The 25686-nt window shown below is 39.2% G+C and overlaps 1 protein-coding gene, 2 long non-coding RNA genes and 1 pseudogene across 4 annotated transcripts; all 4 read right to left on the bottom strand.

Annotated features, from left to right (window-relative positions):
- Positions 1-448: 448 nt before the first annotated feature.
- Positions 449-2262, bottom strand: LOC139785293 (uncharacterized). The gene is made up of 2 exons (XR_011721876.1): positions 581-2262; positions 449-480 (listed from the first exon to the last, which is right to left on the bottom strand). It is a non-coding gene; the product is annotated as an uncharacterized lncRNA (long non-coding RNA).
- Positions 2263-3301: 1039 nt separating this feature from the next.
- On the bottom strand, positions 3302-11902 carry LOC139785295 (intermembrane lipid transfer protein Vps13-like; annotated as a pseudogene).
- Positions 11404-15201, bottom strand: LOC139785292 (uncharacterized). 2 transcript variants are annotated; one of them, XM_071724471.1, is made up of 4 exons: positions 13248-15201; positions 12182-13154; positions 11910-12096; positions 11404-11525 (listed from the first exon to the last, which is right to left on the bottom strand). In XM_071724471.1, the coding sequence occupies exons 1-3, from the start codon at positions 15064-15066 to the stop codon at positions 11934-11936; spliced, it is 2955 nt and encodes a 984-aa protein (XP_071580572.1). In that variant the 5' UTR covers positions 15067-15201; the 3' UTR covers positions 11404-11525; positions 11910-11933. The 2 variants fall into 2 exon arrangements, with proteins under 2 accessions (XP_071580572.1, XP_071580571.1); XM_071724470.1 differs by having other exon boundaries at positions 12182-15201.
- Positions 15202-17471: 2270 nt separating this feature from the next.
- Positions 17472-19688, bottom strand: LOC139785294 (uncharacterized). Its single transcript, XR_011721877.1, has 5 exons — positions 19357-19688; positions 19056-19261; positions 18675-18982; positions 17715-17815; positions 17472-17609 (listed from the first exon to the last, which is right to left on the bottom strand). It is a non-coding gene; the product is annotated as an uncharacterized lncRNA (long non-coding RNA).
- Positions 19689-25686: the final 5998 nt, after the last annotated feature.

A 25686-nucleotide genomic window follows, 5' to 3' on the forward strand; every position in this document is an offset into this window, starting at 1 on the left:
AGTGGTCAGTACTTTATCAGATTAATGTTCGGAGTACTATCATGATAGTACTGCCAGTACTGTAAGAAACTAATAGGCACAGTACTGACCATTCTGCAATATTCATGAGTATTAACATACTAATACTGTCAATACTACGAGTACTGATCACTCAGTACTGAGTACTGATTGCTAGTACTACTTTTTCGTAACGTATCTTGGAAATACTAAATTAATAAAATAGGGGAGACCGGGGCTAAACAGTCCGTTTTTTTTCGGTGCCGATTTTTAACAACAAAATAAATAATTGTAGTTAAATGTGGTATACCACTGTAAAGAGTGAACCTTTAGCTACAAAATTTATATAGGAAATTTTTGTTTATGTCGCTTTGTTTAACCGGTATAGAGCAAAAACGACAACGGTGGAAAAATTGAAATCTCAAAAATGCCGGGGTATAACAGTCTGCACTGCATTTTCGATACATATACGTACATCTAATCCTAAAAAATAATAGGATACATTTTAATAATTGTTTTTTAAGAAAAAAATATAAAAATTTATTTAAAATTTTTATGCAAAACATTATTAAAAAATAGTTACGAGGGTTCCTCTTTCCGCAGAAATCACTCGCCCGACTTGTTTTACTCCTCGACGTCCGATGACTCTATTCGGTGTCTGAACGGTTGTAATTTCCGTCTCATCCATATTCCATATGCAGTGAGCCCGAAAATGCCTTGGAAATGCACCCGGACTGCTTACTGACCGATTAGCCCCAAACACAAGTTTCAGGTTTGATCGCCCACGAAATATTAGACATCAACGATAATGAAAAAACTACACTGGATTCGTGTTCAGCATGCATTACTCTTTATAATCACGTACCTCGAGATTTGGAGAGCAAATATTATTGCAGATATTACAAAATTTCCACGCGCAGAAAATGTAACTTTCACCTTCCGAAAACACGTTTGCCCTTGTAAAAATCATAACACGGCAGGTAACCTGCCGAAACTCCGTTGGTCACATGGGTACTATAAGCAGCGTTTACAATGTTAATAGCGAGTTCGCACAATATACAGGTTCCGAGATATTTGATTAGACGTATTTACCCCGTAGACGTTTTAGCCCCGGTCTCCCCTACTAAATGTATGTATGTATGTATGTATATGTTTTATTGTATATCCCCGTAGGGTTCACAATCTACACGGCGTTTTTGTGAGGAACGTACCCAAACCTCTTACATTCTCTCACCCCTTTAGCTTGGTCATTTGCGACCTTACACTTAATCTAATTGCCCTATCCCTCCCCCTTCCTCCCTCCCCCTCTGTTTGTCTTCTTCCGCTTCCTCCGCTTTTTCCGCTACTTCCGCTTCTGCGTCCCTCTGCCTCCCTCCTTCCCGTCTCGGCTCTTCCCCGTCCTCGTTCGGGTCCCTCGGCGGCCTCTCCCCCGTCCTTCTTGCGCTCACGTCCTCCTCCGACCACCCTATACTCCTGTCTCCTTCCATTCTCCTTTCTAATCTCCTTTCTTTCTCCTCTCTCTCCTCCATTCTCTCCCCCTCCATTTCCCTTCTTTCCCCCTCTATTTCCATCATCCATTCCTCCCCTCCCCCCTCCTCATCCAATACCCATCCCACCGCTTCCTGCCAGCTTCCTCCTCCTGCTTTCCATCTTCTACATTCCTCCCATACATGCTCTCACGTTTCTTCCCTATATTCGCACATCCTGCATTTCTTCTTCTCTTCTCCTTCCCAGTACCTGCTCTCTCTCATCTCATTCCCTAGCCTAAACCTCGCCACCCTTCTCCATCTGCTCTCTCCCCATCCCTTCTTCAGATACCCCGGAATACCCTCTCCTTTTATTATCTTGTACCACCTATTATATTCCGATTCCTCGATCCTCTCCCGTCTCTCTTTCCTTTGCTTCTCCTTATCTCCTCCAAATAGCTTATGATACCATTCGTCTCCATCTTCTCTCAGCCTTTCCAGTTCTTTTAGCCTCACTCCTCTGTCTTCAAAGAAGCTTCCTCTCTCTCGTTCCCAGCTTGATCCTACTTTCCCTTCTTTCTCCCTTTCCCTCAACTCTTCCCAACATAGCCTCGCCAGCTCGCTTCCTTTCCCCTCCTCTAACTTTTTCTCGAATCTCCATGCCCTCATCCCCGCCCTCCCTCTTAGCTTCTCCCTTTGCAGCTCTTCCCTAACCAGATACCACGGTGTCCTTCCATCTACTCCCAAAACCCATCTGATATACCTTTCTTCCAATCTTTCCATTCCTTCCCTCTCTCTCCATCCCTATATTTCTGACCGACGTATAGTTGGCAAACAAATTAAAAATTATTGAAAATTATCTTATCCAATCGTTTGGAAATCATTTGGAAATATTTGGAAAAAACTTTTCAGAGTTTGGAAAACCATACAATAATCACAATTAATTAAAATCAATTAAGCGTATAATTAGCAGAAAGTGTCTAAAAAATATTTTTTTTTAATCCAATCGCTCCAGAATCATTTGGAAAAAGCGTCGATATAATTTTTATTATTTGGAAAACAATTATTCTAATGAAAATTAATTAAAGATTAATATTTCGTTTAATGTCTGCACTAAAGTCTGCACTATAGTGCAATAAAGTGCACATTCTTATATGTTTTATTGGTAGAAGCTGTGTTTCGATATTGGCTGCATTCCAATATTCACTGTCAGCAACTTTCAGTACTGAAAATCTATAGTATACGTAAAATATAGATTTGCAGTACTGACAGTGAATATCGATCGGAATGCAGTCACTGGCTGCGTTCCGATATTCACTGCAAGTACTGTAAACATCGCTCCATCTTCGTTTGATATACGATGTGCAACGAAGACAGAATGATGCTTACAGTACTTGCAGTGAATATCGGAACGCAGCCTAGACTGTAAGTACTGAAAATTTATAATGTTACATACGTCATCACTTTTTCAGTACTTTATAGTCTACTTAATAATACCACCATAAATTAATAAAACATTTTTAATAATTTAAAAATTAATATCTCAAATATAATGTGGTCTATCGAATTAAAATTTTAACAGCAATTAAATTAGACATTTCTCTATAAACTCCTAAATTTTCACGAAGATTTGTCGGTAAAGGGTTTTTGTGATATAACTGATGTGATACAACTACCTTAAGGGGAAACATATTCTGAATAAAATATATTGTAAGGACTGTTAATTAAGAATAAAAACTGCATATTTGTAAATATTAATAATTTTGTCAACTAGATGTCTAATTGGAAATTTTATAATCAGGTTAATAAATAAGGATCATTTTTGAAAAGTAGAACAAATTAATGAAAAAAATCAGCGGATTAAAAACAATATACAATTTGACTGGTAGTTCAGGAAAAAGGACAAGAAGGCTGTACGAAGAAAAAGAGGCAAATTTGTAACTGCAAACATTTAAAATATTTTATGTTGACTCATCATTTTCTCATTACAACATCAACTATCTATTATCTAACAATAATATCTCTTCTGAATGTTGTATATACTATGTATACTATGTTGTATACTATATATAAAGATAACAAATAATAAAATAATATATTTTTGTACAATATATACCTTTTTTTATATGGATTAATTTCTTGGGCCCAGCCTTGAGCTTTGTAATACATAGGATATAATGCTCTCGTTTGCATGTATTTAAAATAGGGTATATTCAGGTGTGCGTGTGTTTGCATACAGTTTACGCAATCGCAATGGGTGCGTTCGGGGAGACGCTATTAGCGCTATTTAGCGCTACAGGCTGTATTCTATCTTTATCGTTCATTAGACGTAAAACAAGGATAGACGTAATACAAGAATGACACGATAGCGCTGATAGCGTCTCCTCGAACGCACCCAAAAATACTTGACAGTCTCTCAACACACATTTTTCCAGATTCTGTAATAGGAAACCAGTGACACATGTACGAATTTATCGCGCTTTCGAATCGACTGCATATAATTATATAACTTAATAGAAAATATATTGATACTTATTACACGGGAGATTTTTTATTGTAATTTAGTACAAATGTGCGGTAAAAATTTGTACACCTTTCTCTATGACTCTTGCCGGTTCGCTAAATTCGTTCCAAGTATGACTCCAATCAATCTGGAAAAAAAATGACAAAAGCATAGATATATAGCCATTTCTTTTATTTTGAGAAGAGAAGATGGTAATTGATCAATGTAATAAATACTACTAACTGTAATAAGTGTTAATAAATTTACTAACCCGCCAACCACCAAACAAATCACTGTGTTCAAGATACGATAATCTTTTGTCGGTGAGTAATAGTACGTCTTTGTTGATGAACACATGGTAGACGTAAACGTCTGTGTGCGCATATTTCCCCTTTTCCAATTCCTATGAAAAAGAAATCTCATATTTATTTCATATAGAAAGACTTTCTTGTAAAATTTAATTCCGTATAATTTTTTATAGAGAATATTATACTGTATGAAATAATATTTCCTAAAGAGCATATTAATTCTTCTTTCTCTATTCATTTACACATACATAATATTTATAATAATTCTATATAAATTAATAATATATCCTCTATAGAAATGTACCATTATAATAGAATAGGCCTACTAAAAACGAAACATCTAAAATATAAAGATAAAAGTATCAAGGATACTTAGAAGAATAAAATTCTTACCTTCAATATCTTATTGCCTTCGGCTTCATCCTTTATGTACGGTCTAACAAGACTGTCCGGTTGCAGAAATCTAGGCGATCGTACTCTCTTTGCTTCCTCACCCAGCTCGGTGGCTCTAAAACGAATGTTACAATGTAAGCTCCATATTACATGTATAGATTAATTAGGCTAATTTATAAACAATTCCAAATTTCAATTGTCTTAATAATTAAGTTATTAAGACTACTTTTGCATACTTAACGAGCCACACCGTTTGATAGCTCCAAAGGAACCACTTGCAAAGTCGATAACACCAGCCGTAGGCCTAGTAACGAGTCCAACAACACCTTTTCCAAACCCTTTGAAAAATCCTTCTACTTCTTCCTCCTTTGCACCTGATATGGGTTTCATTACTACACCCGTTACACCATCGAATACACCCTGTCAAGTGAAATAAATAATTCCTAGATGTATCAAATAAATTAATCAATAAAATAATTAACCCGCGATCTTACCATGACTAAACCCTTTCCGCTTCGTGCGAGACTTTCTAAGAAAGTTAGCGGGCTGTTTGTTAAGCTGTTCTTGCCTCTTTCGCTGGTAATCTTTGTCGAAGGTCAGAGCAGCTATACCCTTGCCTACAAAAGCAAGTGAGTAATAAAGTAAATATATATATATATATATATATATTTATATATGCAGTTGAAATAAAGAAAACATAAATAAATAAAAAATAAAACTTTTATATGGTAAACATTACTACGATTAAACACGGTGTAACATTTTTATTCATAGTGTACGACATCCTTTGCGAGCGCACAAATAGGCCTACAACCTTTTTAATCGAATATAATTTAAAGGACACATTGATCGAGACACACACCCATCGCTCCCGTGATCTTTGCCACAGCGCCCGCCATTCCGCCGACGGTATGGCCCAGCATGCTGCGCACCCCGAGGTACAGGCCCTCCGCGAACTCCCCCGGACCTTGTATGGCCCCTTGGAAGGGTTCGTAAAACAGATCCTCGATGCCCTTTATCGTCCCGACCACGAGCCCATATGGATTACCGATCACATCGAGTCCCAGCACGAGTACATACACCTGCTTGATCGCTTGGCCTGCATAATGAGTGCTCGCCTCGGAAACAAGCTGCTTGTGCGTCATGAATACATAGTTTCTCTCAAACTACGCCAATCTGTGCCAATAGAAGAACTTAAAATCTTATAATCCTAGAAAATATGTACCAATCTGTACAATATATAAGACTGCAAGGCTTTAGAAATTTAAGATCATAATTTGAGATCTTGAGTTTAGTAATTTTTTAAAAAATACCTCTACTAGTTACACCTCTTACATTAAGTTAAAAACCTTACTTGAACACAATGTCGTTAATATCCGTCAGCGTCACGCCGATTCCTTGCAACAGGACATTAAGTACTTGCGGCAACGCTGAGGGTCCTCCTCCGCTTCCAGTCATTGAGAAACTGATGTGTATCTGTATGAACAAAGAAAGAAAAAGTAAGTGAAGACTCGACTGTTAAGGTAGATAATACATGTAGGATTTTTGTATCCACATATTAAAACGCGCGAGAGGCACACCTTGAGAGGCGAGAAGTGCACCAGATCGAAGAAGTTCTTTTGCTCGGCCGTGGTGATGAGACTGACGTGGTACATTAACGGTTCGTTAACCAGTTTTATGTCTGTACGGAATAAAGCACTCTGAAATGAACGAGATGATAATCTATATATCCTAAAACAATCTAAATAAATCTCACTATCCCGTCTCAATTTCATATCTCACCTCTTCGGCGTCGTTGACTTCGTCGCTTCGAACAGGCCCATTATTGCATTTATAAAGACGATGTCCACCTTGATGTGAAACTCTTGTATGAGAACCTTAAAAGTATCGGAATTGTTGCACGGTGCTGTACTCCAACAGGCGCTTGATCATACTGAGCTCCGCGAAAGTTGGCTTTCATGACTACAGAAACAAAGAATAAAAGAAATTACACAGAAATATATAATTTATACAAAATTCGGGACATTGTCTGCTTTCATTAGTGTATACAATGACTAAAATTGAAATGCATATCACAAAAGAGTACAATAAAGGAAATTGTTTCTCACGCCATACAAATAATAATTGACACCTGTACTCTGCGTGACGCTTTTCGGCGGTGGCACTGGAGCTAATATAACTGGAAAGACGCACTCCGAAAACTGATTGTCGATCTGAAGCTTATTGATCTTTGCGTGCAGCTGTACTTGATGCGCTGAGGTACGATATTGTAGCCAAAGCCCAATTTGAAACGTACGTCGCATGTATCTACGATGCGGCCTCAGCATCTCCATATTCAGATAATCCACCTAGGAATGTGAAATAATTATTATATATATATATATATATATATATATATATATATATATATATGTATATACTCCTACATAACGATCGAGTTAGCTTCTTAATCCAGAAATTAAATGAGATCCAAGCTTTAGAAGCTTTAATTGAGTGAAAGGTTTTTGTTTTACCATTAGTTTCGGGTCCAACATCGCCCGGTAGTCTGCGTCCTTGCCGATTTGCAATTCTCTAATGTACCGTTGATATCCTTCCTCGATGGCGTTAACTTCCTTGATATTTAACGCTCGCCATCGGCCGCCAAGAGATTTACGCGTCTCCCATATAATTCCAGAGCTGGATTATAATAGAATCACATTAATATTACACAATAGCATAATTATAAAGAGGATAATTATCATTTCGTTAAGTAATATCGAATTTAAAGTAATTAATTATTATATAAAAATTATACCATTGTGTATATGAATAGAATTAAATTATTGTTTAAATCTGAAAAATGGCAGAATATATTTAAATAAAATTTAAGATTAAAAGAGTCGCAATATTCTCACCTGGCAATGCACATATACAACAACTCGGCCTTGGTGATGTTGTTCACGAGAGAGAATCCAATACCGTGAATGTTCAGCGTGATTTCCTGATCTATTACTTCCAAGTCCCTGGCCAGCTGACAATCCTCGGCGATTTTCAAATTTGTAGTGAAGAACAGCACTCGCTGAGTACCGTCCAGGAACGAGACGTAAAACAGTTTCTCGTCTATATCCGACAGTTGGAAGGTACCAAGATTATCCTGGAAAAGAAACGAGGATGGCGTTCATTCGTATTCTCCACTTTTACGAACGATCTCTCTTGCTTTTCATCATCTTTCCCGTTTACCTTGCGAAGATTGTCTTCGATTTCCTTGCCGTTGTTATCCTCCCAAACCAATTTTCGTGGACCCGCCGGATTCTCCCAAGTATAAAACATTCTGTTGTACGACTGTACAGACCTGTCAATGTACAAACACGCGATTGATTCATATAAATAAATCAATATATGAGATAATTTACCGCATCCTGACATCAAGTTTAACGATCACTTGGACGAATTTCCAACATACCTAACGTTAATTGAACCCTTTTCCCATAGATTGATGGTATGTGGCGTATGGTTGACGATACCATATATCTAAAGTAAATTAGATCTAGTCATTGAAAATTTTGTATGTCAAAGCTCCCTCGTGTTAATATCTTATAAGAATACATATTATATGTATTTCAATTTTTTATTATCTTATCTTTTATATATTATCTTATATTTACAAAGTTACATTGAATAGCTTTATGCAATAGTCAAAATAAAATAATGTTACTAATGTCAAAAAATGCGAATGTACCCATCAACGCTGAAAACCAGCCAGTAAATGTTGGTCGGGGTGTACACGGCATCTAGGGATAAATTGAGCTTTTCATCCGGTGCCACTGTGCCCACACATTCCACCTCATTTCCACGTTTCGTCATATAATAAACGGATATCGGCTGCGCGAAATGATTGTGAACCTACGACACGCGGAAAGCTGATTATTATTGATAAAAATAATGTTTTTTTCTCTATTTACCTGAAGAATGCTTCTAAGAGTGACAATCGTGCTACCCTCCTCCACAATGACATCCGACACGATACCCCATTCCTCAGAGCCCTCCTTTCGGTGCTTCAAAGAGAAGAATCTCCTATCCGCTCTCAACACAGGTATCGCCAGTTTGCCTTGAATACCTTTAAACTATTAAAAATGTCATATTAATTAGTATGGCAATAATGATAAAATATTCAATTTATCCGTCCTATTAATTACAAATTCAACAAGTTGTATCATATGTGATACGCATATTGAGAATAGATTTATTGACTGGTATCTTAGATTCAACGTTTCCTTATTAAAAATTTTCAAGTTTTGACATACTTATAATTGAATGAACTTTTGTGGATCTATTTGTAATCTGAAAGCTATCTTTAGTCGAGAACTGTTTACGACATTTTTATCAAGAAACGATTTACTTTAGATTCGTCAAAGAAATCGCGACTTTCTACAATTTTACACGCTACCTCTATGTAATAACTTACAGATATAGAGAATTTACTGTCTTCTCTGTCCTTCACGGTCTCCACTTTCAACTGCTCAAGAAGACGCGTGTCATCCAGCTTGGATGTCTTCGACGCGAGCTCTATCGACGCACCGGTTTCAAGAATCACTTCCATATACGAGTCATTGTGGTCCCTTATTCTCGATCCATCATCAAAAATTTATAAGAACCATTGTCTTTTATATTCAAGACTGTCATTTATATATTAGACAGATGAATAGGCAAACGGAAAGAAATTTTAGATTTCTCATTATAATGACCTTGAAGAGACTGTGCTCCAGGTCGAGTATTATCGCCAAGTCGGTTTCGTTCTTCAGCACGTACGGCGCCACTTTCCTAGTTGGTTCTTTTCCGCTGGCCTCCATAGCCGAGGAAAACGAATGGCCGAGTTGTTTCAGAACATCCAGACACGTCTTCGTCACGGTTATCTCCAGATTATCAGAGGACGTAACGTCAATGGACATCTTAGTAGACTGTAGCTCTTCGGGTTCGCTCTCCGAGATGGGGCTAACCGCACTGACACCTCTGGAGTCCAGTCTAAATTGGATTTTGGTTTTCAGTTCCCACGGCGTCGAGACGCGTTTACCGTTATCGGAGCTTTCTATCGGCTCGATCAGTGGTTCCCACAGCGCGAGGCGACTGTTATAATACGACATGATCACCGACATTGTACAGTCTACGCTCATAGATTTTGTGCTCCAATCGTTGACATTGTTTTGGAAACTCACGTGAAGCAGCAACATGGGCAGAGTTTTGTTGCCGACACCTGCCTCCAGGGTGAACAAGATCGTCGGCGCCGAGACGATTGCCAATTCGAGCTTGTAGGCCGCCGCCGCCGCCGCCGCCGCAATCTCGTCGTCCGAATACGTAATAAACTCTTCCAAGTGCTTCCATTGCGACTTTTGTCTTTAAGAACCAATAATTATTCTCTTCAAAGGGCGTGACGATCCACAATCCTTCGTAATTAGGCTCGGCCTTAACAATTTCTTTATCCTCTTCCTCCTTTCTCGTCACCGTATGAATGACCTTATTAAATATTTCGATTACACCTGGCGAAACAGAAACGTGGATGTCCGTGCAACAGACTTCTAAATGGAGTCCTTTGCCCTCCGGCGTGGAACCGGCTACGCTAATGCTGCATGGTCTCAAGACCTGATAAATCTAATCGGCCCTCTTCACAGGATTGTATATCCCCGTCAGCAGCGAGAGATCTTTAATGGAGCCCGCGATCACCTGGTGCTCCCCCATGATGCACACCTTCAGCAACAATTCTGTATTCAGTACTATGCAATTCGAGTTGATATCGTCCATGTCTTCAAGCAGGATAATATCCGGCTTTTCCACGTGCAGATTTACAGTTAACATCTTGGGCGTCGAAGCAGTCGACTGCTGTTGCGCTGGTTTCTTCTTTGGCATTACCGATTCGTTTCTCGAGGAGGAAGTAATAGCTGTCTTGTTCGCGACATCGAAGAAATCCTTGATCTTCATGAGGTAATCGAGGGACACGATGATGCTGAAAGAGAACACTCGCACGTCGGCGAACGTGTCGTTCGGGCTCTGGCGCACTGTCACGTCCAGCATACTCCTGGCGTTGTGTTCTTTGTCGAGATGATCCTCGCTCGGCGAGGATCCTGACAAAGGCGCGCTGCCTGTCCTTTCCATGATTCGCACTAGCGAGCCCTCTCGACTCTGTCGTATGTCGTCTAGCGTGCAGTTCATTAGCAGGATCGACTTGGCCAGTAGACCGTCCGCAAACACACGGCCCTTCACGGCAAAGTGCGTAAGACTGAAGCGCGCCAGTCCATACTCGGGCAGATGCAACGATGATGTCTGCGACTGCAGCAACTTGGAGCCACCGGTGAAGAGACTGATCACCAGACTATCCATGATAAACTCGAATTTGACGGATATGTGGGCGTGTCGTTCCTGTGCGTCCAACGATGGTGCTTCTCGCGATGCGTCAATCTCATATTTGTACGCCGGTTGGATCTCAAGCTCTCCGCTGCATTCGGACTTGATGGTGGACGGCAGGGCTTGCACGGGTTTCGACTCCTCGAATGTCTCTTCTGCTCCAGCACTTTCAAAATCGTAGCGTAGTCCTCTTTACTCAACAGCAGATTAATCTTATTCAATCTGCCAAACATATCGATGTCCGGAATGGCAGTGAACCAGGCGGTAGATAGATTACGCTTCATTAGCAGCGTAAACGTTACCGGTTCCAACAGCAGCACCTCGTTCTCGCTGGTATTTATTTTGGTTCTACCAGGACTGGATTCGAACCTGAGATCTTTGTTTTAGCAGACCAGTGCGCTGTCTGCTACGCCACGCTCGCTCTCGTAGGCAACCGCTGCTGGAGCCACCTCTAGTAGCATCTGCAGGAAGGCATGACACCCTCTACAATCAGAAAACGAACAAAACCGTTTAATATGAAACTTAATATCACACACAAGCAGGAGTATAGTAGAAATGAAATTTTTAACTTGAAAATTTTAATTTAGATTTAAAAAATCGGAAGAAATCTGAATTTTAATTTTACTTTCAGACTTTTCAAGATTTGAAATTATAATCTTAATTTTATTAGTTCCTTTAGGAGTTAAATTTTACATATATTTCTTTCTAACAATAAGTTTAATCTCAGATTTCTTGAAACTTAATACTAGACTTTTTTAATTTGAGCTAATTCACCAATATATTTAGCACCGACTTTTCTTACCATTGCTGGCGCTGTTTCTGATAATGTTACCAATACTTCTAATGATAATTGTCGCCATGACTCACCTATATGTTCATTTGAAAATATTTTTATTCGAGCACATAAATTACTGCATGCGGATTTACAATAGCAGTCTTGGTCTTAACTCCATCAATTCTCCCCTTCAAATCATCGCAACATATCCAAGAGCCTGAAGCTCGCAGACAGTAGGCAATAAAGTGCTTGGAAATATAATGAATGACACCAGCAAGTCTGAAAGCAAAAATTGAGCTAATGAGTATTTAAGCAATAAATGAAATTCGGGTATTTACATTCGTGAAAAGAATTCATTACTTACCGATATTTTTGTTCTAAATTGAGAGAGATGGGAAAGTCATGCAGAGAACATTCGATGCTTCTCTCTCTCGCAGCGTAGTCTCTCACATCCAATTCGATGCAGATGTGAATGTTCAAATCAGTTTTCTTTGTAAGAGTTTCCGTGCATCCTGGCTGCAGGCACTTTATATTAAAAATTTGAGGATAATACAGCAATGCATCTTGCAAAGCTTGATATCCATTTTGTCTTATTACATTCTCATTGATAGAGAGAAATGATATTTTTTGAATTTCTTTTCCGATGCAATCCTTATTGCTGCACTGATAGGTAATAAATCCACTGGGCTCACTGTCAAGAAAATTGCTCCATGTACGTGTTATAAAAGTCTCTGCGTCAAGAAAATACGGAGAAAGAGATGTGGAGTTCGGATCTTTTGCAATGGTATGAAATTGATTTAAAATTTTCAAGCGATCTAATAAAATTTGACTAGTGAGTCCTGTTTTCATAAAATTGAAGATTAATTGCAATGTAGTGTTGGCTGAATTTTCTATGTATGAATGATACGTTGGGTTATCCAGGGCAGAAAACTGTACGATGTGAACAAGTGAATCAAACCCACAGGTGTTTTTTACGAAAACTTTAATTCCATTGCGTTGGATTGGCATATTTTTAAATTTTTCATTATTAAAATTCCATGGATATTGGGCATTCTTAATTTGTATTAAACTGCAGATCAATCCATTGGGTAACAAAAATCCTTTTTTCCGTGATGTTTTCCTCTCATTCAGTAATTTGATTTCAGGGTAGGGTTGAAAATAAAAACCCTTTGAAATCATTTTTTTGCCTTCTATTTCATGTTTTCCGCTATTCTTGACTTTTCCCACGTTCTTCCTCACAATTTCCTCATTACACAAAATATGTTTTGGATGCGGGGCGATTAAATTCTGGTCATTGTTCCCTTTTTCCTGATTCTCGGGCTTCAGTCTTCTTTTTTCTGCAATGAACGTATTAGTGACTGCTTCTGCATTCAATGTAGGATTTTTTGAATGTATATCGAAATTTTCTGTAGTCTTCGGATTTCTCTGACCTTCTCCATTAGTTGATGAATCACGTTCTTCGTCTAAACTTCCAATATCTTCCAATAATATATCTGCAGAACTTGATATTAGTTTAGCATATGAATGATCCAAAAGTGGTGTGCTTGTGTATACTTGAGAGGTACAAAAAAAATTAGATGGGTCTCTCTTTGGGGTGTATGGTATATGTGAGTTGATTTTTGGGTTCTTCTCTAGATAATCGAGAGGAATGTCAAAATCATTTCCTTCAATATTCAACACTTCATCTCCCACCACTTCATAGTCAGCTTTTTCATTTACCATTGAGTTGTCATTTATAAATTTTAAATTTTGATCTTCATTATTTTTAGTGGAATCATCAGCGAAATTGTTGATCTGTGTGTCTTCATAATTCAGAATTTCAGAAAGAATTGTAGTGTTATGAATCGGAGATTCGTCTTTCTTAGCGTCAAGATTATCTTTCATTATTGGTTCAGAACTTTCACTCTCAACAATGAAAAGTTGTTTGTTCTTAAGTCCTCTCCATTTTTCGTAAGAGAATAAATCAGTATCATCAATCAAGTGATTTCTTTTTGGTGGAGGTTTTGGATGACTATTTTCATTTTCTTCAACAGTTTCATCCTTCAGAGTGGGAGTGGACAAGAGCTCTCGCTGATGGTTAAAATGTTTCAACTTGGCAGCAAGCAGATTGCTGCCACTGTTCAGGCTGTGGAGGTGTTCGAGCACGAATCGATTCCCTGGACAGGGTAAACGAATGTGTTCAAAAACTTTGTTTTGCAAGATAGCGAAATACCCTTCTTGATGAGCTGTTGAAGCATGTTTTCCAGCAACTGGAATTGCTGCAGCAGTCCACAGTGGAAACTCCTTGGCGATACGTGTTAACTCCTTGACAAAGTCTGGTAAGTAAAAAGCGTTTACAGAATTTCCTGACATGTCAGAAGGTGTAACCGACGCTATTAATTTTTTGATCCATTGATGGGTGCGTGTACCATTTTCGCCTTCTTCAAACGGTTTAGACGTATTACCTTTCTCTTCTAGATACGATGTTATTGAAGCCTCAATATCACAGATAATTCTTTCCCTAACACTCATATGACCCTCCAGCTCTTTTCTGGCATCTAAAACCGTCATTTTAATAGTTGACGTTGAAACAAAATTGTCTTCATACGGCTGTAATGCAACGATACAAGTAAGAAGAAAAATTTGTTGGAATTCTTCTATGCTCTGAGTATCCACCATTAAAGCAACACAACGAACAAAAAAGTTCTTAATATATGGGTGATCTTTGTGTTTCAAGCATTTCCACCTTGCCACCAGAGCCATGAGATGAGCCACATCTATTCGGATGAGAGTATTGGCTGGTCGAGAATTTTTCTTGTCTGTCGTCCTTGCCCACTCGAAAACGTCATCTATATAATCTTTTAAACTCTTTCCATTAAATGTCAAACAGGAAGACATTGGTATTCCACGTTCATAATCAGACCATGATTCACCTGGAGCTTTAGCTCCGAGCCGGACCCAGTATTTAAGCCATAATTCGATAAATTCTTGGGTATGGATTTCTGTCAGCATTTGATGTACGCAGATAGTTTTGCCCTCAAATCTGATTGTGACCGTGTATAGAAAGATATGACCAGTCATTCTTCCTGGACAAATTTCAAATGCTTGTGCAAACCGGCCTGAAGCATCAATCGAGATTGCTGATGATGTTCCTAATACTCGACAGTATTCGTTGAAAACGTGTAACTGTTCCTGGGTGCAATATAGAACGTGGAATTTCATACAACCAATCTCGTGTATGGTATTTATATAACGAGGATCTGTTGACATTTTTGGAGTGATTTAATCACATCATTTTTCTCATTGGATTTTATGCCAGCGTTTTCTTTGTGCTTCTCCATCCTCGCTTGTCTGTAGATATAATTTTCCTGAACAAAATGTGGAACGTCGTCTCCAAATTGCATATTATCCCTTAATAATTCATTTTGATAATTGGCAGCACTCTGCTTTTGCAATTTTTCTCCCACTTGCTTCCGTTCAGCTCCCCTGAGTGGTCTCTTCACATCTACATGGTAGTCTCCACGAGTGTCACGCGTTTTAATTGTCAATCTCAATCCGTTGCTGGTAGGTTCACTATTTGCTGTACCAATCATTATATTTTTGCACTTTGTTCTATCCTTGCAATAGGCAAAAAACTTCAAATAATATTTATCATCTTGAGGGTTAAAGAGAGAGCGTACGTAGGACCACTTTGCACAGAATGCACAATTAAAATTGTACCTTTTCCAGAATGCTCGAGTAATAACTGATGCCCATATTTCCGTCTTCAATCTGTTTTTGCTTTTAGACTCATCTGGCTTAATTAATGACCATTCTTCACTCGTAAGTAAGAGATCGAAAGAGTCACATTCCTGTAGATTTTCATTTCGTATGTCCTCTGGAACATAATCATCGTCTGGTTCTGAAGTACATAATTCTTCATGATCAGATTCTATTTCATCTATTTCATCTTCAATCAGATAAGGTTTCGTTTCCGGAGATGTACAAATTCCTTGATTACGTCGAGCTTGTGCCAAATCCCCTCGTTTGTCATACTTCACGTGTGTATAAACAGAACGAGGTATCCACCTTCCATCTAAGTCTTGGCTCATTGTTTTCCATAATGTGTCTCCATATGGTGGAAAATCGTTTGTTGCAAGACGATGAATATGTTTTTCGATCAATTTGATAACCTCTTTTTGAGACACCTTTGGTTTTCGACCCATGTTTGAATTGAAGTTCTAGAAAAAAAAATGATAAAATCTCTTACGGTCAAGGATTAATTTACACAGACACTTCACATTACATAAAAGAGAATTATATAATAATTTATGTATGAAAAAAAAGGCGGGAGGAAGGCGAAATTTGTATAGATCTATAATTAAGCCTTCCCTTTTTATATGTATTACTAAATAAACAACTAAATAATAAAACCTTTTTTATGGTTAATCTCCAGTGAAATTACAATGTCTTATAATACAATCATCACGTAGAGCTAGTAGTCGATTGTCTTTTGTTTTCTGAATAGCTTCGACAATAAAAATGGCACTATTTGCAAAAGTGGAAGCGCGCAATTTCAAATGTTCTTTCAAATTTTTTCCTTCAATTGTTAAAATATTTCAGCAATATTGTGAACTCTAATTCAAATGCAAAATTCCATTGAGAACATTTACTGTAATTGTAATTTTCAACTAAAAATGTAATTTGACGTGTAAGATAAAAAAGGTTAAGTTCTATTGAAATTGTATTGGATAGACATGTATTATTTGAAAATTGTTTCTTATATGAACAAAAAATGATAACAGGCCTATTCAATTTACCATTAGGCAGTGTAATATAAACATTTTAGCAAAAATAACTGAGATTTTTTGGGAGAAATTACCTGAATCGCACCATACCCGCACTATTATGAAGAGGATAAAAAATATAAATAAGAGAAAATTATAGTTTTTTCCCATGGCTGCTGGATTTAATACCAGCCTCATATACTTTACTTAATTTTGTTCCTGCGACTAACTTTTCAAGATCTCCGCTTCCAATTGTAACCAAAAATTACAATTTTCCTGTAACAATGTATTATAAATTAGAACACTGAGAAAAATTTCTGAAATTTTATTTTAGTAATAAGAATATTTATGTGTTATAATATGTTTCTCTTTTCTACACATACCTCAATTATTTTTGTGGGGTTTACCGGTTCTCACTATGTTTGAACAATAAAATTTGTAACGTACTCCCAATGAACAAACAACATCAAAGTGGAGAGTATTGTTGTCACTAACGGCGGTAAATGTAAGCCAGTAATTTCCACCGCTTTGTATAATAGCAGGATATAACAACATATCCACCTGCATAATATCTATTCCAGTTACATACTTCTTTGTGATAACCGATCTACACCTTCTGCCAGCCTCGAGTGTTTAACTTTCTGAAATCGAGATACACAATTGTAATGTTTTTATCTGCATTCCGTTTTCCTTTACATATAAAGCTATAATCTCATGATGAATTGAAGGAAATATACTATGTCCAAATCTATGATTTCCATTATTAGATGTTTAAGATACTAGTAATTATCTCACTATTTTCTTTTGGACACATGACAAAAGCAGCTGTAGCATTTACGTCAACCTATATGATTTACACAAAGATGAAGACCTTATACTTTTTCAACTTACACATGTATTCGGATAGTCAATTTTCTCTCTCATTTGTGCCTGCTTACCATATCGAAAGATTTTCGTTCTTCAAAGTAGCTCTCCACGCATCCATAAAGGCACCTTCATATTTTCCTCGCATTTCTTTTAGAAAACACTCTCAAAGTCTCCATCGCTCTGTAAGAAGACATTCAAATATTGCTTGGTGTGACAAGAGATACTTGTAGCGAGCACAGAGTCCTCGGGTAAAATTTGTGACCTGATTCTGAAACACACACGTACCGCTACGCTATGGACTTGCTGCAAAAGAGATCATAACAGCCAACGGCACAAATGCGACAATCCATTTTACTGAAACTATCATCGGTGCCGACCTGTCCATCCTGTCGAAAAAAAAGATTGTATATAATAGTACGCAACAGTTTCGGAGAGTCAAACAACAGAGAGTCAAACAACCTGTGTATTTGTGTTTAATAAGAAAAAAGAAAATAAAACAACGTAGCCGTCTGAAGTCTCATCCGATTTGGAAACATTTTTTTCTTTTAGTTGAAGAGCATAAAATGCTTAACATTGTAAAGAAATTTTGAGCATATCAGCAGCTAATATCTATCAACATCTAGAGAGACATCTTGAATTTAATCATCAAGATATTGTACAGATGCCAGATGATTTATAACCAAATTTCATTAAATTAACTAAATTTCGTACACGTAAATTGCATACACAAAATTCATTTGAGTCATAAGTCATCGATAGAACTCTTTGGGGGGAATCTACCATAAAAAATTGATTTTTTCAAAAATAGATTTATCAGTTATGAAAAAAATACAAATTCTAAATATAAATGCCCGGCCATATCTATGTAAATCCATTTAATGTGATGGTCACAACGTATCGTAATACTTAAGTGCTTATAAGTATGAAAATTTCAATTATATAAATAAATTACGTTGAATCCTTGTTCTAAAAACGTTTGATTGTTTAGTGTTAACACATTTGGAAATAAAGTAGAATTAAAAGTAGAATTAGCTATATGACAATATACGCGATTAATAATTGGATACATTAGTCTTTGGTAAGCTTCTATATGGCAGTGTTTCATTTCCCTACCAACGCGGAGGAGTCGACGGTACAGCTTGCTGATTAATTAAGGACGGTCCACTACGTATAGCAGCATAACAAAAATTTCTTTAACGTGATAAACTTGAAAAGATATGTATCTTTTTAATTAAAACTTCTTACCTCCAAGCAATGAGAGGTGCCAATCTCTCGGTCAATCTCTGATAATTTCTCTCCAGCTCCCGCTGATCGGGACCAATCAGATTCTTATTGCGCCGCAAAGCGTCGAGACACTTTTTCTGGAAATCTTTGAAACACAAACGAAGCTTGTGCTGCAATCTGGTCGGCTGCGCATTTTGTTCGCGCAAACCGGAAAGAAACACGACCGCTACTTCAGCGAGTCCTTGATTAACCGTCGTGCCAATGCAACCTTGAAGGACCATTTGCAGCATCTTTGCGTCAGGTGGTTCTTGAGCGGTTGCAGCAGCCACCTAATTAAGATTACATAAAAATGTATTACATGTGTACTGTAAAAATATTAAGATGTGAGAAATCGATCAATACCTCGTCGGCAGTCTTCTTCTGTATGTCTTCAATTGCCACTTCGATGGGACTCAGGACTATCTGTTTTCGAGCCACAACTCGAATTCTGGTTTTCAGATATAGGAAATGTGTCGCCACCGTTAATATAGTCTTCCGTTTACACTGTTCACGTAATTCACCGTGAGCTTTGCCACCAGGAGTAAAAGGTGTCGCATAAACAAATCATTCTAAAAATAAAAGCCATTATCGAAACAAATTGTTAATTACTGTATAATTAATTACTGTTATCACAAAATAATATTTTGTCTAAATCAATACTCACTTATGTTGAAATTCCGATGGAAAACTGTAGATCTGTGTCTAAGCTCGTGTGCTTCGAAGTACGGCTCCACGTAAGTGATCTGTAACGGCTCGAGCGGAACTCCCTTTTATGAGCAAAAGGTTCTGTAGGTTAGGTTGCTGATTTCGTGCCACTCGTCGTCAGGAGAAGTATGTGCACTTTATTGCACTATAGTGCAGACATTAAAACGAAATATTGACCTTTAATTAATTTTTATTAGAATAGAGTTGTTTTCCAAATAATAAAAATTATATCGACGCTTTTTCCAAATGATTCTGCAGCGATTGGATTAAAAAAAATATTTTTTAGACACTTTCTGCTAATTATACGCTTAATTGATTTTAATTAATTGTGATTATTGTATGGTTTTCCAAACTCTGAAAAGTTTTTTCCAAATATTTCCAAATGATTTCCAAACAATTGGGTAAGATAATTTTCAATAATTTTTAATTTGTTTGCCAACTATACGTCGGTATATTTCTGCTCCATATCCCATAACCGTCCACACCAGTCTATCAAACAGCCACAATCTTTTTCCCCAGTCTTTTCCAAATCTTCTCTTCCCTATCCCCCAAACCTTCCCCATCACCGCTGCCGCCTTCTTGATCCTTTCCCTTACCTGTGCTTCCTGCCCTCCATTCCTTTGAAACACATACCCTAAATATCGAAATTCCTTTACTTCTCCTATCACTTTTCCTTTCCATCTCCATCTTCTCTTACAGTCCCTCCCTCCTCCTTTCTTAAACCTCATTATTTTTGTTTTCTCCACATTCAGCTCCAGCCTTTTCCTACCTAGGTAACCTTCCAATCTTTCCAGCATACTCCTCATTTGATCCTCATCCTCCGCCATTAACACAACGTCATCGGCATACGCCAACGTATATATCCTCTTACCTCCTAGCACTATCCCTCCCCATTTAACCCTGCCCATTTCCTCCTCCATATCTGCTAGCATTACGTTAAATAGTAACGGGCTCAGCGGACACCCCTGCCTTACCCCCCTCCCCGTCCAGAACTCTTCCCCTACTTCGTTTCCCACCCTCACCCTACTTCTCGTCTCCCTCAGAATCTCCTCCGTCCTTCTCACCAGTCCTTCCCTTATTCCCCTTTCCCTCATTGCTTTTACTAGTACCCCTCTGTCTACCGAGTCAAACGCCGCCTTGAGATCCACAAAACATGCAATTAGTTTACCCCCTTTCTTCCCCAACCTTCTATTCACCAGGTGGTTCAACACATAGATATTATCAATAGTTCCCATTTCCCTTCTGAAACCTGTCTGGTTTTGTGGCACTATTCTCTTCCCCTCTAGCTCCTCTCTCAACCTCTCCGCCAGTATTGCCGTGTACACCTTATATAACGACGCCATTATTGTCACCCCTCTGTACTCCTCCACCCTTTTTCCTTCCCCTTTCTTTACAATTGGCGCGATTATTCCCTCTTTCCAATTTTCCGGCCATCCTCCTCCCTTCCACACCCTGTTAATAAATCTCCATGCCCAATTCTCCAACTCCTTCCCCCCGTGCTTCCATGCCTCGCTTGGTATTCCATCCCTTCCCATAGCTTTTCCATCCTTTAACTTCCTCATTATCCTCCTCATTTCTTCTTATCTTCCTCTTCCTCCTCTCCTTCCTTTTCCTCCCTCCCCCCTTCCGTCCCCATCCTCACCCTCCCCTCTACTCCTCCTAACAACTTCATAAAGTGCTCTTTCCATTCTTCCTTCTCAATCCCCTCCTCAATTCCCCTCCTCTTTCTTCTCTCCCTATTTACTATCTCCCAAACCTCCGATTCACTCCTTGCTTCCTCTGCCTTTCTCTCCCATCTCCGATTCTCTTCTTCCTTCTTCCACTTACATATCTCCTTAAACCCCTTTCTTTTTTCCTTGTAAACGCTGCCTTCTTCTCTTCCCTTCCTCCATTCCCTCAATTTTCTTCTCGCCTCTTTCTTCGCCTCACTGCACTCCTTGTCCCACCACCCCCTCCTCTTTTTCTTACTTCCCAGCTCCTCCTCTACCTCATTTATCGCCTCTACTATTCTTGATTCCATTTCCTCCCAATCCTTATTTAACTCTTCCTCTTTTTCCTCTACTTCCCCTATTTTTTCTATGAACATCTCTACTCCTTCCTCGTTCCACACTCACCTGTTCCTTTTCTTCCACCCTCTTCCTCTGTTTTCCTCCTCGTTCCCCCTTCTTAAAACCATTTCCAAAGGGTGGTGGTCTGAGTCCACTCTATCCCCCACCGTCATGCTCTCGATCTTCTCTCTTACCTCACCATCCCCTATTACATAGTCAATCACCGTATCTCTTCTTCCTCCCGTGAAAGTAAATTCCCCCTCCTCGTCTCCTCTTACATTCCCATTAAATATTTCCCATCCTCTCTCCTCTAAGCAATTTACCAGCCTCCTCCCCTCTCTATCCATCTTCCTATCCTTCGATTTTCTTCCCCCCTCCCTCTGCTCTCCCCCGTCCTCTTCCTCTGCACTTCCCCCTTCCTGTCCAGTCCTCGCGTTGAAATCTCCTCCAATTATCGTAAATCTTCCTTCTTCTTTTTCTTCCATTGTGTGTCCCAACTCCTGTACGGTCTCCTCCATTTCCTCCTTTTTTGCATATACTCCTATAATACTCCAGTTCTCCTCCCCTATCCTTACCTTCCCCTCTATCCTCCCCTCCCTATCAATCTTTATCTCCGTTCCCTTCTCTTTTATCCCTTTTCTCATTCCCATTATCATCCCCCCCATCGCTCTCCCTTTTTTATTCTTCTTCTTTGCCATTTGCACTCCCCATTCATACCCTTTTGGTAATCTTCCCCTTATTCTTTCCCATCCCTTTTCTCCTATCCATGTCTCTATTAAGACTACCACATCTTCTTTCTTCAGCCCCTCCCAAAAGTCCTTATCTTTATTTTTCAAGCCTGCTACATTCCAGAACACCATCCTCCAATACTTCCTACTCCCCCCGTCCTCGCCTCTTCCGACTTCCGTTTTGCTGTTCTCCATCTCCTCCCCTCTATCCTCCTCACTTCCTATTCCCCCGTCTCCGCTCTTATTTCTCTCTCTCTGACCTCCTCTCTCCCCTCTTCATTCTCCCCCCCGCTCTCCTTCCTTCTATTTCCCTTTTCATCCTTTAACACTCCCTCTTCCACATCCCACCTCCACCATACGTTTTCCATTCTTATTCTTCCTGCTCTGATCCACGCCCTCCTTCCCTCTCTCTCCTCTCTTCTCGCTATCTCTCTCAGTTTCCAATTCACCCTCCTTTCCTCCCATGTCAAATCCTCCGTGATTCTCTCCTTTCTGCCCATCAGACTCCTCTTTTTCTCCAACACCTCCCACTTTTGCTCTTTATTCTCCAGCTTCAGCAGCACCATTTCCCTTCCTTTTTCTGCATCCCCCCCTATTCTCTTCACCTCTATCGCCTTCACTTTGGCTCCTATTCCCTCCAATAACTTTTCTGCTTCTTCCCTCCTCCTACCTTCTTTTACCTCCAACTCCCTTATCACTATATTTCTTCTTCTTTCCTCCTTCTCCTTCCTTTCCAACCTTCTCTCCACCGCTCTCATTCTTTCCTCCACCTCCTCTCTCCCGTATCGTACCTCCCCCTTTCTCTCCTCCTTTCTCCCTTCTACTTTCTCCTCTAACTTTTTTACTCTTTCTTCCATTTTTACCTTCTCCCTCTTTAGCTCTTCTCTCTCCTCTTTCCATCTCTTCTCCTGCTCCCCGAATTCCTTTCTCAACTCCTCTATCTCCTCTCTTATCCTCCTTCCCTGTTCCTTCATACTCTCCCCTAACTCTATCATCATGTTCCTAAATTCCTCCTTTATTTCTCTAATGGCCTCCCTCAGCCCCTCTGCACCTGCCTCGTACTCCGTTTTAGGGGATCTTACCGTCTTCTTGCTTCTCTTAAACGCATCATCTCTCTCTTCCCCCATGCTTTTATCTAGTTCGTCTCTCTTCCTTTTCCACAACTCATCCAAAGTTCCCGCGCTCCCCGTGCTCCCCGTACTCCCCCTTCTACTTCTGTCCTTTTCCTTCACCTTATCTATCACTTTCCTCACCTCCGTCTCGCTTTCCTTCTCTTCGTTCATCTCCTCCTACTCCACGTATCACTTCTCCCTCTATCTATACTATCCTCTATGCCCTGCCTTGCGCTGCCGCACGCGTCCCGAATCCCCCGTCGAGTCGCCCCTCTATTCCAGCTATCGTCCGCGCCCAGCCGCGTGCCGTCGCCCACGTCCCTGCTCACCTACCGTGTCGCCCCTCTAGCCTAGCTATCGTTCCTGCCTTAACCTCCTCCGTGCCTTGCCACTTTTCTTCCCTTTAATCCCCTTTACCTGCTCCTCCTCTACTTCCCCTCTCGCCTCCTCACTCTCTCACCTCCACACCTCCTTGCTCGATCACTCTCTCCTTCCTCAGCCTCCCTTGCCACTCTTTTCTATACGCTTTATCTCTCGCTCACTCGCACGCCTGACAGCCTTAATCACTCCGGAAACGGAACTCCCGTCTCCCCTACTAAATTAACACACTAAACTATCAATATGACGTTATTTTGATATCATCTTGACTTTTTGTTCTACTTGGATAGTACTGCGTAAGTAGGGGAGAGTGGGCTCCCTTGAGCCACGGGGTCCAATGTGACAGTGCGAGTTTTCTGTATTAACGTTCTGCAAAATAGTGACGGTGGGTATGAAAACTTTCATTTTCAAAACATATAACTTCCATCAAAAAATTATGCCGAAATAAGCATATATACTTTAGTTAAAGGCAGATATGTAATTGGAGCCTTGCAAAGTAAATTTTTACTTGTCATAACTTTTTGATATGTATGGATTTCTAGGGATTCTAAAGTTAAAAAAAAATTCATAAGACGTTCGTCGGGATCTAGGTTCAGTACCAACGTGCGCACAAAAATGTTTAATTGTTCTGTATCTGAAATATTTACGATAAATAATATCGATGTTCAGTGAGGTCCAAATGTGACGCAGGTTGATGGGGTCCTCTGTGTCACGCTTACAGAACTATCTAACCTACCTACGTGACAGCGCGAGTTTCGATTGCGGAATAGTAAATGTTAGTGCCTAAATTTTCCTATAAAATGAAATAATTTCCATCGATAATCATATCTACACTTTCATTTTCTCTTTTTTTCACCCTTTAGTTACAGATCACACGTAATCGAGTCGCTGTGAGGCAATATTCGTTGATCTCTGCTAGGTTACGACAAAAAGTGAGGTTATAGGACTTTGTTTTCAGTTTTCAATTTCTTAGGTCATCTGATGAAACAAATATGACACGATTATTGATAAATTGGTTCTCTAGCACAGTCTTGGTTTTTCAATTGATCAAATATTTGTAATAAACAGGATTTAAACAGATCTATTCTACGTGTCACAGGGTACCCTACCTTTCACATTACATGTCACAGTGTACCCTACGCTGTGGCTTAATCGACCCCACGCGTGGGGTCCAATGTGACAAACGCAGCATTTCGAAATATTATTTTTGCAAAATATTTCTGAAAATTTACTACTTAAATCATTTACAAACAAAGTTTATTATATTAAACATCGAATAGTCTCATTTATATTATAATGAAGTTATTAAAAATTATTTTTAATGTAATTTGAAAAAACGTGGTTCAAGGGTGCCCACTTTCCCCTACTGCGCCTGTACCACACGTTAGTATCCCACAATTATTCGATAAGTACTAAAAGAGTACTGGAGGGAGTACTGGAGGGAGTACTGGTGGGAGTACTGGAGGGAGTACTGGGGGGAGTACTGGAGGGAGTACTGGGGGGAGTACTGGGGGGAATACTGGGGGGAATACTGGGGGGAATACTGGGGGGAGTACTGGGGGGAATACTGGAGAAAGTACTGGAGGGAGTATTGGAGGGAGTACTAGAGGAAGTACTGAAGGGAGTACTGAATGAGTATTGGATGAGTAGTGGGAAGGAGTACTGACGAAGTCAGTATGGTCGAATTTAGTAGTACTTTGAGTACTTATGTCTCCAGTACTTTCGCCAATACTTTTTCCAGTATTAAAACCAGTACTACTTTTTTATAAGGGATAGGTCGTCCTTAAACTTGAAACTCGACCATCTTACAATAGTTGTCTTCGTGAGCATTAATTATGGCAAATATATTGCGCCCGTGGCTATAAAAGTGCTAAACAAAAAGATAGTACGTGGACACAGAAAGAAGAGATTCGCGATCAGCTTCCGAGCCAACAATTGTCTGATTAATAAGTATAGTAAGTATAAAATATATATACGTATTGTAGTTATATATATATATATATATGTTATGTATTTTACATCT

The sequence above is a fragment of the Temnothorax nylanderi genome, unplaced genomic scaffold, assembly GCF_030848795.1.
Source record: "Temnothorax nylanderi isolate EJ_2023f unplaced genomic scaffold, tnyl_v1.0 TNYL_tig0772_pilon, whole genome shotgun sequence".
NCBI classification, from domain to species: Eukaryota; Metazoa; Arthropoda; class Insecta; order Hymenoptera; family Formicidae; genus Temnothorax; species Temnothorax nylanderi.

What these genes read in the sequence shown, in the direction of transcription:
- LOC139785292 (XM_071724470.1), bottom strand. Translation starts at nt 15,066, where the DNA reads ATGTCAACAGATCCTCGTTATATAAATACCATACACGAGATTGGTTGT. An exon ending in AATTTAGAACAAAAATATCG is followed by an intron (nt 12,097 to 12,181) that starts GTAAGTAATGAA and finishes TTTTGCTTTCAG; the next exon opens with ACTTGCTGGTGTCATTCATT.